Source organism: Ctenopharyngodon idella, chromosome 7, assembly GCF_019924925.1.
Source record: "Ctenopharyngodon idella isolate HZGC_01 chromosome 7, HZGC01, whole genome shotgun sequence".
Taxonomy (NCBI): Eukaryota; Metazoa; Chordata; class Actinopteri; order Cypriniformes; family Xenocyprididae; genus Ctenopharyngodon; species Ctenopharyngodon idella.
The window spans coordinates 48,565,012-48,580,057 of NC_067226.1; the positions used below are offsets into that span (position 1 = coordinate 48,565,012).

General features: G+C 37.6%; 1 protein-coding gene across 5 annotated transcripts in view; it reads right to left on the minus strand.

Moving 5' to 3' along the window:
• The window catches only part of pde5ab (phosphodiesterase 5A, cGMP-specific, b), a 45,787-nt gene that overhangs the window by 18,076 nt on the left and 12,665 nt on the right, over positions 1–15,046 (minus strand). For 2 of the 5 annotated variants that reach the window (XM_051899804.1, XM_051899803.1), the window contains exons 1-10: positions 12,595–12,761; positions 8,786–9,416; positions 6,296–6,385; positions 6,135–6,206; positions 5,953–6,042; positions 5,723–5,860; positions 2,616–2,683; positions 1,787–1,895; positions 1,506–1,590; positions 343–518 (exon numbers count right to left, since the gene is read on the minus strand). In XM_051899804.1, the coding sequence (XP_051755764.1) occupies positions 343–518; positions 1,506–1,590; positions 1,787–1,895; positions 2,616–2,683; positions 5,723–5,860; positions 5,953–6,042; positions 6,135–6,206; positions 6,296–6,385; positions 8,786–9,416; positions 12,595–12,692 (1,557 nt within the window). In that variant the 5' untranslated portion in view covers positions 12,693–12,761. Of the gene's footprint in view, positions 1–342; positions 519–1,505; positions 1,591–1,786; positions 1,896–2,615; positions 2,684–5,722; positions 5,861–5,952; positions 6,043–6,134; positions 6,207–6,295; positions 6,386–8,785; positions 9,417–12,594; positions 12,762–13,998; positions 14,060–15,046 lie in introns of those variants that run through there. The other 3 variants (XM_051899805.1, XM_051899806.1, XM_051899807.1) reach the window with 2 other exon arrangements.

Genomic DNA, 15,046 nt, shown 5'->3' on the forward strand with positions numbered 1-15,046 from the left:
TAAGAAATTATATTGTACAAAAACTGTAATACCACCAACAAATTAAGGACATCCTATTCGACGTTTAGCATCTTTGCCAACCCAGTCCCAATAAACTGAGGAGGAGGGTGGATGGAAACTATTATTCTAAACACGAGAAGAAGAATCATATGATAAACACTAAAGAAAGATGCTATGAAAGCTTTTTATCTTACAATTCTGAATGTTTTCTCGCAATTGCTCAGATAAAAAGTCGCAATTACCTTTTGTATTTTGTTTTATTCCGTGGAAGCTTCCATAAGATGTTGATGTTACCTGCCTTAATTTCTTTTATAATAGTTTTAAATGTGTGAAATCACTCACCTCAAGCGTGACCTCTTGCTTGGCCATGGCTCTCTCCACGGCTTCATACATCTGCGTGTTCTGGATGCCCAGTCCACAAAAGATAGCAAAGGCCTCTAGAAACTGCTCATCATTCCTATTAAAGGCTTTGACTTCCCCTGAAGCGTCATCCATCTTATTGACCAGCTGGCAGACACCTGCATTCAGACGCCAAACACTTAACAGGGCGTTCATTGTGTGAATATTTTGTCCAAAAGAAATCTATTTTGGTCACTTTTTACTGTTTTAGACGTATATGACTTTCTGTGGAACACAAAAGGGGATTTTCTAAAGAATAAACTTGAAATATAACATATGAGTATAATGGCTGTTTTTATGATACTTTTATTGTTTTTTGTCAGTTTGTACAGGTACTGCTAGTACATAGAAAAAGTGGCCAGCACTTTCTTTATAAATTCATCTTTTGTGATCCATGAAAGAAAGAAATTCATCCAGGTTTGGAATAAATGACAGCGAATAAATGACCATTTTAATTTTCCATTATTCCTGTAAGGCTGAGATCATTACGTGGTTTATCAGCTGTCAGCAGCTTAATTAACCTCTGTTGTATGTGTAGAGGCTGATAAAAGGAGATAAAGCAATCAATTAAACAAAAAATTATTTTTAACATGAGTGGCTCAATGAGCGAAGACATAAACCCTTCAAACCCTAAAGAAGATGACAGGATAAATTATTCTAACAAATTCAGACTTTCATTATACGACCAGCACCACAATGGAGATCATTGTTTCGCAACTTAATGATGTCAGTTAAAAATGCATGAGAAATGGTGCAGACTGCCAATTATAAGATTCATTATTATATAAACTATATTTTTATGCATTCTGAAGACAATATAAGAGGCGTCTGGCTCAAGTCAAAATAACCCACCATCAAGTGATATCCTGGTCCCTAAAAATGGTTTGGATCCCTCCTTCCATGCAAGTCTATGGGATTTTGTTTTCACCAGTTTTATTTTCTCTCTACTCAACTAGTCACACAATTGTGTCATTTGTTGGTGTGGGAATGAGTAAGTGTGAGCAATAGTAACAGTCTTCGTAGCAGCACTAATAATTACTTTTGAACATTTTAGGAAGGATGCTGACTAATAGCTCAGATTGTGGAAATTTTGAAAACACACATACCGATCACTTTGTCTTTCTTCCCATTCCGTATTGGCGTGCACAGCAGACTTTTGATTTGGCCATTTGAGGACTGTAGATTTTCACTCTTCCAAAAAGAAATGAGGGAAAAAACAAACGCAATGAAGAAGCAGTCAAATAAAATGAGTTTAAAATTCAAGCAGCTTTGAGAAAGAGGGACGTTATGAGTGTCTGAATGAATCAGAGCTCTGTGAAATCCCAGAAACATCAGGATGACTCTATGGCGATGTACTTTCCATCCCAAAATTCCCCTGAGAACTTACAGTCCACGGAAATCGCTGGTCCTTGGTGACGTCTGCAATGTTCAGTGACTCCATAGAGTTCTTCACATACTGAGCGTACATGTAGTTAATCTTGTTGACATCACATTCTCTGTAAAAGACATCAGCAAATGATTAAACACTCCTGATTATAACTACACCATTAAATCTCCTAGATGTACAACATCACTAATACTAGTGATGATAAACAATGCAGGATTAGATACAAAAAACATTAATTTCCTTCCTTCTAATTGAAAACCACCATTCAAAGTCAAACAGTTCTTTTGCAGCCAGTCATTTCATTTGTTAATGTATCTGCTGCTAAGTGTGGAGTCTGTGCTGATACATAAATGACATAACTGACATTTAGTTTCCTTACAACAATTTGGTAAAGGAAAACAACAGCGGACCTAGAATCGACCCTTGAGGGACACCCATCTTATTATTTTGTAAGATGATCTTGAATTATTCCATACACTGAACTGAGATTCTAAATATGATCTAAACCAGTTAATTGCCTGCTGAGAGAAACTGAATACAGGAGTATTTCATTATAAGAGATCAATGTACTATAAAAATTCTGTACGTTTTGGATCGCACTATAAAATGGAAAATATTTCGAAATACTCATTTTGCAAATATATGGCTGTTTTTGTGCAATATAAGTAAACCTCAAGCATTATATTCAAATAAGAAAAAGGCATTACACCCGAAACCTCCAGGCAGGTGTATTTGGAGCTAAACACTGACATACATACATACATACATAGCTTAACTTGTATTGAACATTCCTGGCACTACATTACAGTCATTTTTATGATAACCCCACCTGTTTGGGAAGTCCAGAGATCCCACAAGCTCCTCGTATTCCATGTGAAACACACTGGAGAATGTGTTCTGTAACACAAGCAGAACAGCAATTACTCGCGGAGGTAAACTGTGGGTAGGTTTAACAGAGAGGTAGGCCAGTATTTCTGTGGCTTTTTAATGCTATTAGTGTCCGGCTGCCTGTGTAAACTCAACGTTGAATCTCTGCAGTCACATAGTTTAATGTGCCTGTGTTTGTGCATTTCTGGAAGGGTTAGAATTTCCCGCTCATGACAAATGAAGCACAGTTCAGTATGAACAGCATTCGGCAAGCAGTCAAAAAAGTTTGCAATAAACAGGAGAAATGCAATAAATTATGAGTTCATTTCCACATTCCAGATCACAAAACAAATACTGAATAAAGGTTTGTCGACAAACTTGTCTTTCCCAAATTTGAAGACGCTTGGAGGACTGCCTATCTAACTGATCGTACATCTGTTTTTTCACAATGTGGATCTGTTTCCATAACACTCGACATGACTGTGACCTGGAGGATTAACAAGCTTTCTTTCTACTTTATAGTTGGACTATAGTGCAGCTTCCAAGGACTATAAACACTGTGTGTCAAGTTGAGGAAACCCAGAGCTTTATCTATGAGCAGAACTAGGTTTCTAGGTTAACACATGACCTCTATGAATTATTATACACATCTGGACAACAGAACTCCCTCTGAGATAAAGTTTATCTTTACCCTCATAACAGCTCGCCTAGCTAGAAAACCTAAACATCTAAATGTACAAGATGTACGCTTTGTGCGCATTAGTGATCTTTGTACATATTAGTGTTTTTATATAAAATAAATTCGAAATATGAAATTTACCGTTAGCAAACATCCACAGAGCGAAGTTTTGATGAATATGTAAATATGTGCTGCACGCTTTTCTTTCAATAACAGAATAAACACACAAGGTGAGAAAACAGCAGTTCAGAAAGCATCCGATCACAGTGATGTGGATGTTTGCTCTGTAATTCGGCACATCATGTTTATTTATATACCACTTTATACAATGTACTGCTTTAAATCAAGCAGTATTTACAGTATTAAACATCAAAAAACACTGTATCACTTGATTAGAATTACAACTTCATTTTCTACGATAAAGCAGCCTACTTGTGTGTTCATGTTTTTACTCGTGTCTGACCTCGACAGACTGAACAGAAGAAATGAACCGGAGAAGATTTACACCTCAAAGAGGGCGGAGCCTCAGAGCCACACCCACTTATCACATCATCACCATGGACCAATGGTAGTTTGAAGGTGTTTACCAGCCAGTGTGAACTTTTCCAGAAAGTTTGCTTTGATAAGCTGTTTCGAAGCTGCTTCGTTTTGGCCTGATTTTGTTCTAAATGACGTCACACCATTTTGTTCTTCGATTTCGTTTGAAATATATCGAGGCCCTTACTGAATATGAATATGCGGAGTAACAACTCTAACATACACAGCTCTAAAAAGTCTAACTTTCATTGAGTTACATCCTAGAGCTTTTCTCACAACTAACTTCAATTTGACTTTTAACCAAACGGCACAAGGACATTTTCAGCGGATTTAAATTGCTCCCCTCAAGTTCACACAGGCAGACTAACCTCAGGTGAAGCTCAACTATCGCACTGACCACCAGAAAATGACTTTTATGTGGCTTACCTGAACGCCTTAATATTGCACTGGACTAATGTTCTGATATAAATGTTCAATTCAAATCTTCTTCACACATGCCTCTGTTTTGACTACAGTTTTACCACATTCATATTAACCATAACTGAAAACGACAACTAGCCATTCATGGTGTTTTAATTCACACGTGAAGTGAAATATTTATAAACCAACCTAACAAATGACTTTGTGTTCTGAGCAAACCTTCGTTCAGGAGTTATTTTGGGTTGTTTGCAAAGCGGGTACAGAATGTGAGGCGGACCACTTCTGAACGAGAGCTTTCCCTGATTGCTCAAAGGGAAGGAAGGATTCATCAGTTTACAAAAAAAATCCTTTTTTACACAATGACTCACCTACTCAGAATGACCCTTCTCTTGCATCCGCTGAAAGGTTTTTCCAGCTTTTCTTGTAATACACTCCCTTTGATGTTACCAGGAGTGCAATTTGCTGGAATACATATTGTTGGCTTTGTGTCCTTTATTACACAGCACTGAAATTCCTCTTACTTCTTTCAGCTCGACCTTAATAGACACCAATCAATTTTTGTTTTGCTGATCATTTTAAGTATACAAGACACAACTCATTTATGATGGAGGAAAAAAGAGCCTGATGGCAGCAACTTCCAATTTTATTACTGATATTTTGCGCCGATCTCCCAGGAAGTGATGATTTTGTTCTCTTGAACACATGGGATGGAAATGTGCTGCTTTATTCGCAAACGTTTCATGTGATATTCCAGTTTTGCACATTAGTTAAATGAGCAAATTTGAATGGAAACATAGCTAAGTTTAAGACTGTGATGCAGCCTAAAAACCTGAGATTATCTGCTGTAAAACTGATTTAACATTATTGTTTTGCTGCTTTGAAAGCACTAGTATTTCCTTCAGGAAATGCAGATGTAATTTTAAATATTTGGTATTTCGGGTACATTAGGTACATGTCAGTGGCAAATAAGGAAGCAATTCAGTCTGCTATAAAGGAAGCAAGTGTTTCATAACTCTCTCTCTCAGCTATGGAAATATTCAACACAGCCGCTCTTTTATAATGCTGCATATTAGCAGTGGAGAACTATTACCAAATCATAATATTATTGAGGAAAAAAATTTAAAAGAAAGAAAGGTTTGCTCTGTAGAGACTAGATCGGCCTGCAGAGATACACCATTACATTACTGGAATTAAGCAGAAAAAAGGAGATTTTAATTATTTTGTATTATGTTTTTTAATCTTCTAAACAACCAAGTTTCGGAGTAGTTCAGCTCATCTCCTCGTGAATCTTTGGTGTTTCAAGCATCCTAAATTGGTGACACCTTCTAAAGGAATGCAAAACATGCTTGATATTCGCATGTTTTTTGAACACACTAATTCTTTGAAAGTTTAAGCTTTTTGGAAATAAATGCGATGGAATATTTTGGTCTTACAGCTGTTTCTCTGTCAGCGATGAAGACGGTGCATTCTTGGGCCTGCATGAAGGACAAGATGGTGGCCACAGTTTTCCTCAGCAAGACCTCCAATGACTGCTGCTCCTCGAAGATCAGACTAGCCAGATCCAACAACACCTGCAACACAACCCCGAACAAAATCACTGCTTACAGCCGAGTTACCGTTTAACAAAGCGATTTCTTACTAAAACGAGGGAAAATCAGCACACCTGGTTTCGTCTGTTCTCCAGCTGCGATGTCTCGTAGAGTTGTGCGTTGTGTAGCACTATGCCGGAGAAGGCCAGGTACGAAGAAAAGTCCTTTTGAGATGAAAAATACACCCATTATTACAGTGGCAGAATGTGACAGAAACTATAAAATGACTATAAAATAAAGAGTGCAAAATCTTCACCCTCTCGTCCTGCTCCGTGAAGGTGCTGTTCTCTCCACACCTCTTATTGATTGCTTGCGCTACACCAACAACCTTGAAGCATAACACCACACTCAGCAGTCACGATCTGATAGTAAATATCGCATATAATGTGTAAGAGTTCAGGATTTTTGATCTCTCACCTCATCTCTGTGGTTTTTAATGGGCAAACACAAGATGCTCTGCGTCTTATACCCTGTGATTTGGTCAACTTCTGCATTAAAGCGTGGATCCTGATGGAGAAAAACATTGAAAAAAATCAATTCTGAACTGCCGAAACCAGACGTCGGTAATTTCCGTCTTACTTTCTGCACAAACCTATGTAGGTTTGTATCTAATTTGCATAATGCCAGCCCATTGGCTGCTGGTGAACAGCGTCTCTTTGCCCCGCCCTCAATCACAGTAGTTGTATCTGAGACTGGAAGAGTTTGGTTCGTGTTGTTCATGTCGAGAAGACGCTGTTTTCTGCTGCCAAAGCAAATCCACTTTGATGAGATTGATACGGTAAAACCGACGCCATCCTTACTGTTCGTATCACCGTGAATCAAGAGATTCAGATATGTTAATGAGCGTTTGATTTTCGACCAATCACAATAGACTGGGCCATCTGACCAATCAGAGCAGAGCAGCTCTCAGAAAGGTGGGGTTTAGAGAGACCGAATCCTTCATCGAAGCGTTTCAGACACTGAGAGAAAAGAGCTGATGCTGCAGTGGATATTATGAGAAAGTTAAAGTATTTTTTGACCTTGGATGAATGTGAACCTGTTGTAGGAGACTCCAAACAAATCTAGGAGCCTTTAAAATAGCATAACTCACTATTATAGTGCTTAAAATAGAGTTTCTACCCCAGAAATGCAAACTACAGGTAAAGATGTTAAAGGAATAGTTAAAAATAAATTTCACTGCATTGTTTGATCCAGTGTTGTTATGTTTAGCTCAGACTGAGGGCTGTGATGTGTCTGGTTAGCATGGTTTGGGACCGAGTGTCGGTTCTTGTGGTTTCATCAGCCTGTCAGCACTGTCATGACCTCATTTTCTTCTTCATCTCTTGTGGCTCCAGTGATCATTTACATGACATTTAGAGTCTGCAAACACCAGAGCAACTGCAGTCCTGTTCGGCACAGGAATTACACACTTCACCTTTAAGTAAACACATATAAAAATAAATTTTAAAGGAACCATCAGGACCTTTCTTGACTTTATCCTGCTCTAATATGCTAAAACACAATCAGTTTTGAATGGTGATGCTGGAATATTCCTCGCATCTTTATAACAAAACAGTGTCTCGCAGGAGCATTAAAGACTTGGACTGCACTGCAAACATGGGTTTACCTTAACCGTAATTTTATAGTTTTTAAGCCATCTCAGACACATCCTGTTCTTCACTATAATCGTTCATTCCTTCTCTTTCTCTCTCTTTCCCTCTCTCTGGGAGAAACGCAATTAAACTAAATTACAAAGAGCTAAAAATACCTGCTATCATTATACAAACTGTTGGTTAGCAACTGAACTGCGTAACAACATTTAAATCTAATCAAAGGCCTTAAGAGATATAGCCTAAATTGCGTTTCTAAGCAAAGACTTTATTATTGAACAGGAGGGTATTATAAAACAGTACATTTAATTCAGTCTCTCAAACTGAAGAGTTTCCTATGTGCACATGAGAAAATATAGAAGCACCAGAAAAGAGGAGAATGCAGTAATCTGTTAAAATATGATTCATCATTGGTGCAAACAATTCTGTCTAATTAATGAGACAAACATGTAAATCTGAACAGTGTGATGCAATCTGATGGAAGAAAATCACGTTACGAAACAAATGCCTCAAAATACAAGCAAGTGTGTTTTATGTCACATACTATTTTTATTACTACACTCTAAAAAAATGCTGGGTTAAAACCAACCCAAGTTGGGCTGAAAATGGACAAACCCAGAGATTGGGTTGTTTTGACCCAACATGCTGGGCAGTTTTATTTAACTCAACTATTGTTTAAAAATGACTATATGTCTGGCTTAAAATGAACCCAAAATAGGTTGGAAATGAAAAATCAGACACATAATTACTAGAGGGAACAATAATAATCAAAAGGCAAACATTTATTAATAATAAATTTAATAAATTTAATTATTATTCATTACATTATTGTTCATTTATTAAACATATGAATAAATGTTAATTTCCAACATATTTTCAGTTAATTTTAAGCAAGCAACACAGTAATTTTTAAACAATAGTTGAGTTAAATAAAACTACCCAGCAGGTTGGGCAAACATTTAACCCATCTGCTGAGTTAAAACCAACCCAATCGCTGGGGTCAAACAACCCAATAGTTGGGTCAAAAAACCCAATTGCTGGGTCAAAGCAACCCAATCACTGGGTTTGTCCATTTTCAACCCAACTTAGGCAAGGCAACCCAGCATTTTTTAGGATAGCTTTGTTGTTTTCATGATTTTGTTGATGATGTAGCCACCAAATAAATAATTTCTAATTATTTTATGCAATTTTTAATTCATTTTCATTGAAATGTTAAATGTAAAATGATGGTCAATCAATTCAGAACGTCTCATTTATAGTCTTCGAGGAATACAACACTAAAATGACAAACTGCAGGTAAAATGACACAAAGCCTCACCTCGTACGCATTCTTGATGTTCAGAGGCTGTCCGGTGGCTGCCACATATCCCACAATCCCTTTGTTCCATTCGAGGCGAATGCCTCTGTTGGACGCCTCCTCAAGAGTGGTTCCTTCCGCAACATCGAAGAGCCGGCTAACCAGGAACTTCCTGTTTGAACTGTCCTCCCCAACCAGGAAGAGCGAGTAGCGATCTGCGGCGATCAGCTCGTGAGTGTGTAGGAAGATCTTGTGGCAGAGAGCAGTAAGGTCCAAGTGACTGGAAACATCACGTACAAGCTCCAACAGACGAGCACAGCGGTCTCCTGAATCCATAATACCTCCGCCCTCATCCGTCCCATTGCCCGAGCCTGACCGCTGGGATGGAGGAAGTGGCATCTGCACCCTCTCCGTGTCGCTTAGGAAAGTGAGCGAACCCTCTGCGTCTTTCACGATGATGGGGCGAAGCGGCCTATCGAACTCTGACGCAGAGATCTTTCGTGTAGGGGTGGATGGAGCTGGACTCGGAGATGGAGCATCGGCTGGACCCAGTGAATGAAGGGCCGTTAAAGCTTCCTGCGGGGCTTTGGATCCTTCCCTAGACGGCTGAATGGAGTGGACACGCTCAGCAAACCAAGCGTTGACCATTTCCCTTAAAAAGAAGCATAACCAAAAACATGACAAATTAGCTCAGCAGTTTCTTGACCTGAAAAACTACAAATGCAATCTCAGCATTTACTACACTCTAAAAAACAACCCAAGTTGGGTTAAAAATAGACAAACCCTAGTGATTGGGTTGTTTTAACCCAGCAGTTGGGTTAAATGTTTGTCCAACCTGCTGGGTAGTTTTATTTAACTCAATAACTCTATTGTTTAAAACTTACAACATTGCTTGCTTAAAATGAACCCAAAATATGTTGAAAATTAACATTTATTAATATGTTTAATAAAATAACATTTATTAATAAACTATTTTGGGTTCATTTTAAGCCAGACATACAATAATTTTTAAACAATAGTTGGGATAATTAAAACTACCCAGTACGCTGGTCAAACATTTAACCCAAACGCTTGGTCAAAACAACCCGGACGCTGTGTTTGTCCATTTTCAACCCAACTTGGGTTGTTTTTAACCCAGCATTTTTTAGAGTGTAGAGTTGCATAATTAATCATTAAAAGATTGTGATCTTGATTTAAATACCCATACAAACTTATTCCTAAATGACAGTGATTCAGCTCTATGTCTATTAAAACTTTGACAAGTACGATCACAGCGAACATTTACATCTGCGTTCTGATCCAGAGAGAGCTGTTGTCATGTACAGATATGAAACAGCTTCACAAACAGCTTTTCAACCACACAGTATTGTTATTTCTGTCTTACAATCATTCAAATGATCACAGAACTACTGGGAAAAAAGTTTATAGATCAGATATAAACACTGATGTCTATGATAGCAATCAAAATAGAGCAAACCACCTTTTGAAAGTAACTTGATGCTTTAAATAAAAATTGTGTCAATGACATTGTAACACCAGCACATGGTGACAAGTGACTGTTAAAACATGTATTCGTCACTAAATCATTCATTCAAGAGATTCGTTCAAAAACATTGATTCATCCAGTAATAAAACAAGTGAAGTCTTTATGAGTGAGTCATTGAATCATTCGTTCAACCCGATTTTTTTTAACATTTCAAATTAATTAAATATTTATAAAAAGACTGCAGTGGTTGACATTTTGTCAGAATCTCTAGTAAATTTAACCATTTTTTTGTTTAGGCTAGCTGTTTATTCTGAATCGTGGGAGAATCATGATCTCTATTTTAAACGAAAAACAAACAAAAATGGTAATTTTCAATTCATCCAGAATTGTGCAGCTCTAGCATGAGAATAACAGTTGAATGCAATTATATATTTGCCGTGTACTTAGCTAGTGTCAAAGTCCTTTAAAACAAGTCAAGTCATTTGGCGATCATGTTGGTAAAGCAACCAGGCAGCTATTTACTAGATAATAGTCGTACAACGACTCCTAAAAACAGTCAGTTTTCCTTATTTTCTGAAATCATGCTAAAGGACTGTGGTTTTCAGACTCATCCAATTAATGCGCGTCCACAGCAAATACACTCAACGATAAAGGCTCTTATAACTGAAAGAAAAGGCACTTCCATTCCTACAGCTGCCATATGCCTTCTCCAATACCGTCTCTGGTACTCCGATGGAGAATCTGTTTCAAATCATCTACCGACAGTTGACCTAGCAAGATAAAACAGCTCAGTCTCGAGGTTTTATTGGCAGTGTGCTGGATCTATCTATATAATGAACCATTACAAAGGTTCTATGTTAAATTCTCTACGCTTTCATTAAAGCTTGAATGGGACCTTGAGTTTAACAGCTCAACTGGAAAACCTCAGAGTCTATAAGACCCCACAATCATAACATTTGCTGGTGGATTATGTCCAAATCTGTCAAAATAACACTATGTAGTGGCTTTTATTAAGCTAACATTACAATGCAAGCAAAATACCATAAAAAAATGCTTTCAATGAAATGTTTATTATCCAGAGAGGATATTGAAACTCCACCACAGTCTCCATGGACTCGACCTAAATTGTCCTTGGCTAGAATAGTTTAAATAAATAACATTCACTTTGAAGAGACACCATCCAACCATCTAATAAACATCTAAGTTACTCGTGCTAAGCGAGAGTATCCCAGACAATCAAATAATTAGGATTTGCATGGGCTGTTTTTCTTCAGTGGACCAGAAAAAATAACAGTTGGCCAGATGTGAGAGTTAAATACAGATTCAAGGCATATAAAACGTTATTTAATTTTGTTATACTTCTGACAGAGAGTTTGCTGTCATTCACGAAACCATTGACAGTGACTGTTTGACTTTAAAAATAATAACTTCGCCTAAAGTTGAGATTACTCAGAGTGCAGAGCGGTAGGTGCTACACACTGCAAGGTTGCAATTTCTCGCTGCACACTGCAATTTCTACACTTTTTCAAACAGTCGCAAGGCAATTCATAACTATTTTTATGTTTTGGTGAATTGGTGGCGAATTTGTATGAATTTATGATTCATACATATTGCTTTTGAGCAGAGGGGAGGTCCTTCATGCTTAGTTTTTCTAAAAATCTAACATTTCCAAATCAAATTCATATGAAATCAGTGAGTAATAAAAAAGCCATGAGATTCATAAATAAGTTCTTATCCGTTTTTCTCCCTCATAACTTCGCCTTTACCGGACCAAATTTCTGAACACACAATATTCACCTGGATAAACGCAGGTGTGTTAATTCATCTGACATCGTAGTTAAGTCAACTTATTTGTTTAAGCTCTGCATTAAAGTGCATGAAGAACAACAAATCAATATATCAATCACATCAGTATGAAGTACACACCTTTGTTTGTTGGTTGGTTGGTTAAACAGTGAGTAATCATAGCAGCTATGTGTATAGCTGATGATGTTATTGGCGGATTTATGCCAAATAAAAACACTCTTACAATGTAAAATAAAAGGCTACAAACAAAACCTCAGATTTAATTCCTCTAACAAAGCGTTCAAGTTCCAAATTATGTTTACATCGGAGCAGTAATATGCAGGAAACGCATACAGGAAAATATGCAGTAAACACTGACACTTTTCTTTACGCAGTCCAAAGGTAAAACAGCTGAAGTTATTTTGTAGATAGGCTATAACTAATATGAATATTTAGCGATCATGAGAATATATGCAGCGTTTCGTTGCGCAGCTGCAGAAAGCGAGTATATTGATCTCATTACAGGACTGCCTCGTCTTTAAACTGCTCCTGAACTTACCGAGAAGCCTTTCGTACAAAGTAAGAATGAGCGAACTCTAGGTTGTCGTCAAGCCAAGCCTCCATCATCCTTTCTCGATCGGGAGGATAGACCTCCATTCCGCTGATCAGCCGGTGAATATCATCCGCTCTCTCTCCTGATGTTCAGTCACAAACACACTTCCACACAACCAGCGTCTACTCTCTCTCTCTCTCTCTCTCTCTCTCTCTCTATCTCTCTCTCGCTCTACCTACATTAAATGAAAGTCTGTCACAGAGCAACATTAAACAAACCTCTTAAATCTTCTTACACTTTTTGAAGATATAGCCTAACAAAAATATGTTCAAAGAGCGTTTTGCTAATGTTCATATTAAGTTACGAAAATGTTATTTCTGATTTTTTTTTATCTTTGTTATTCAAATGTTAAGGAAACATTCTATTTTATCATTTTTAAAACATTATGGGAACGTTACTTTTTTGAATGTTCCCTGAACTTTCTAAAACAAGTAGGCTACTAGTAACTAGAACTGCACCAATTTATCGGCCAATAATCGGTATCGCCAATAAAAGCAAATTTTCACACTATCGGCTATCCAATAATCAGGGCGATATATCCTGTCAATCAAAAGAGATCAGGAAAATGCACTGCATGTGTGCTTTGTGTAAAGAAAATGCTAAGAAACCAGTTTGATGTTCAATATTAATAGTAATTATATGAATTAATAACAATCAGAAAGTTAAGAAAAAAATATTCGTAACTTTGAGAGAATCTTGCCAGAACATTAATGAAGTTCTAAGAATGTTTTCTGTTAGCTGGGATATTAATATAATATGATTTTACAGCATTGATACTAGAAATGGAAAAAAAGAAGTGGCTAAAATATTGTAAGACTTACACTGAAAAGAGACGCCATGTTGTCAAGTGATTATGATTTCACAGTAGTAAAAATAATAGCAGCAACTATTTTTGTGAAACCATTGGTAAATTATCACAGATCACTCTTATTTTGTCTCTACTTTTGAACTTCTTTTATGTAAAATGATAATTATATTATACTTTTCACTGCCATTTGATATCAGGAAATAAACTCCTCACACCATTTCATCAAGTAAATCAATAAAACACCATATGTGAAGCTGGCGTGACGTGTCAGTCAGTGACTGCAGTGCCTCATGCTTCATTTAAAACTACTTAAATCAACATTTATCAAATATTACCATTAACTATTATTATACATGCAGCTTTTTATGAGCTCAGACTAAAGACAGCATGGAATATTTCAATGTAATATTAAAAGTTTAGACAAAATGTTCACCTAAACACTTAAAACACACATTGCTTTACAGCCTACATGTATATACTAAGTCAGTTTGTCAATTACCCAAATACTTGATTATTAGAAGAACAACATTAAGAACCCTTACCAGATATTGGTTCCTTTGAAGTTTTTTGCTAACACATTGCCTAATATTGACCATCCTGACCCGCCCCAGCACTACTCCATCTCTGACACACTGGTGTAACTTTACCAGCAGATGGTGCCTCTTCTCTCCTGGGACAGCGAGAGACCGCTGAAGGCATATGTGCTCTCTGGGGTACAAACGTGACTCTATTGTAAACATGGTGGCCTGGATGAGCTAATGACAGTCTCTGGAGAGACTATGTCAACCGAATTGGAAAATGTTTCAATAAAACATGCATCTTGCAACTCCAAGAACTTCCGACTGTCTTTCCACAGAAGATGGAAGCTGTCAGGACATGTTGGGCTTATGGTGGGATTCCTGTTTTCACCACATACAACCTTCAAGCATGATTTGTCCCTAACTAGATGTGCATGAACACACGAAGCTGGGCTGAAACACTGTCCAGATGTGGTCACTCAAGTCACCCTAAGCTAAACTACTCGGTTCGCCTTTCAGTCATAAGTCAAACAACACTCTATTCCTCCACATAATTCCCTGCACTACATTAAACAGCTCAGCCGCTATTGTAAACCCTACAGTCAGAGCCGTGGAGGAGAGCTTCGGATGGAGAGCGGACCCATGCAGTCCTCCAATGGAAACAATTTTGAGTGCTTAGTTTGTCCTATGTGGCGCTCAACAAGACAAATATGGCAGTAAAATCATTTATTAAGAGCCTGTTTAATGGGGACAGAGAGACTGGGCTTGAACCTCTTAAAACAATGATGGTATGAGGCCTTCTGTGGAGAGAACGAGGGACTTAAAGTAACATTAAAGTAACCTGAAAATTCCCACCAAACACAAACTGCTGCCTTTGGATGACGCTGTGAGGTCAGTTAAAGAGATAGTTCACCCAAAAATGAAAATTATCCCATGATTTACTCCCCCTTAAGCCATCCTAGGTGTATATGACTATCTTCTTTCAGACGAACACAATCGGAGATAATATTTAATAACATCCTGGCTCTTCCAAACTTTATAATGGTAGTGAATGGGGGGGGGCAAGATTTTG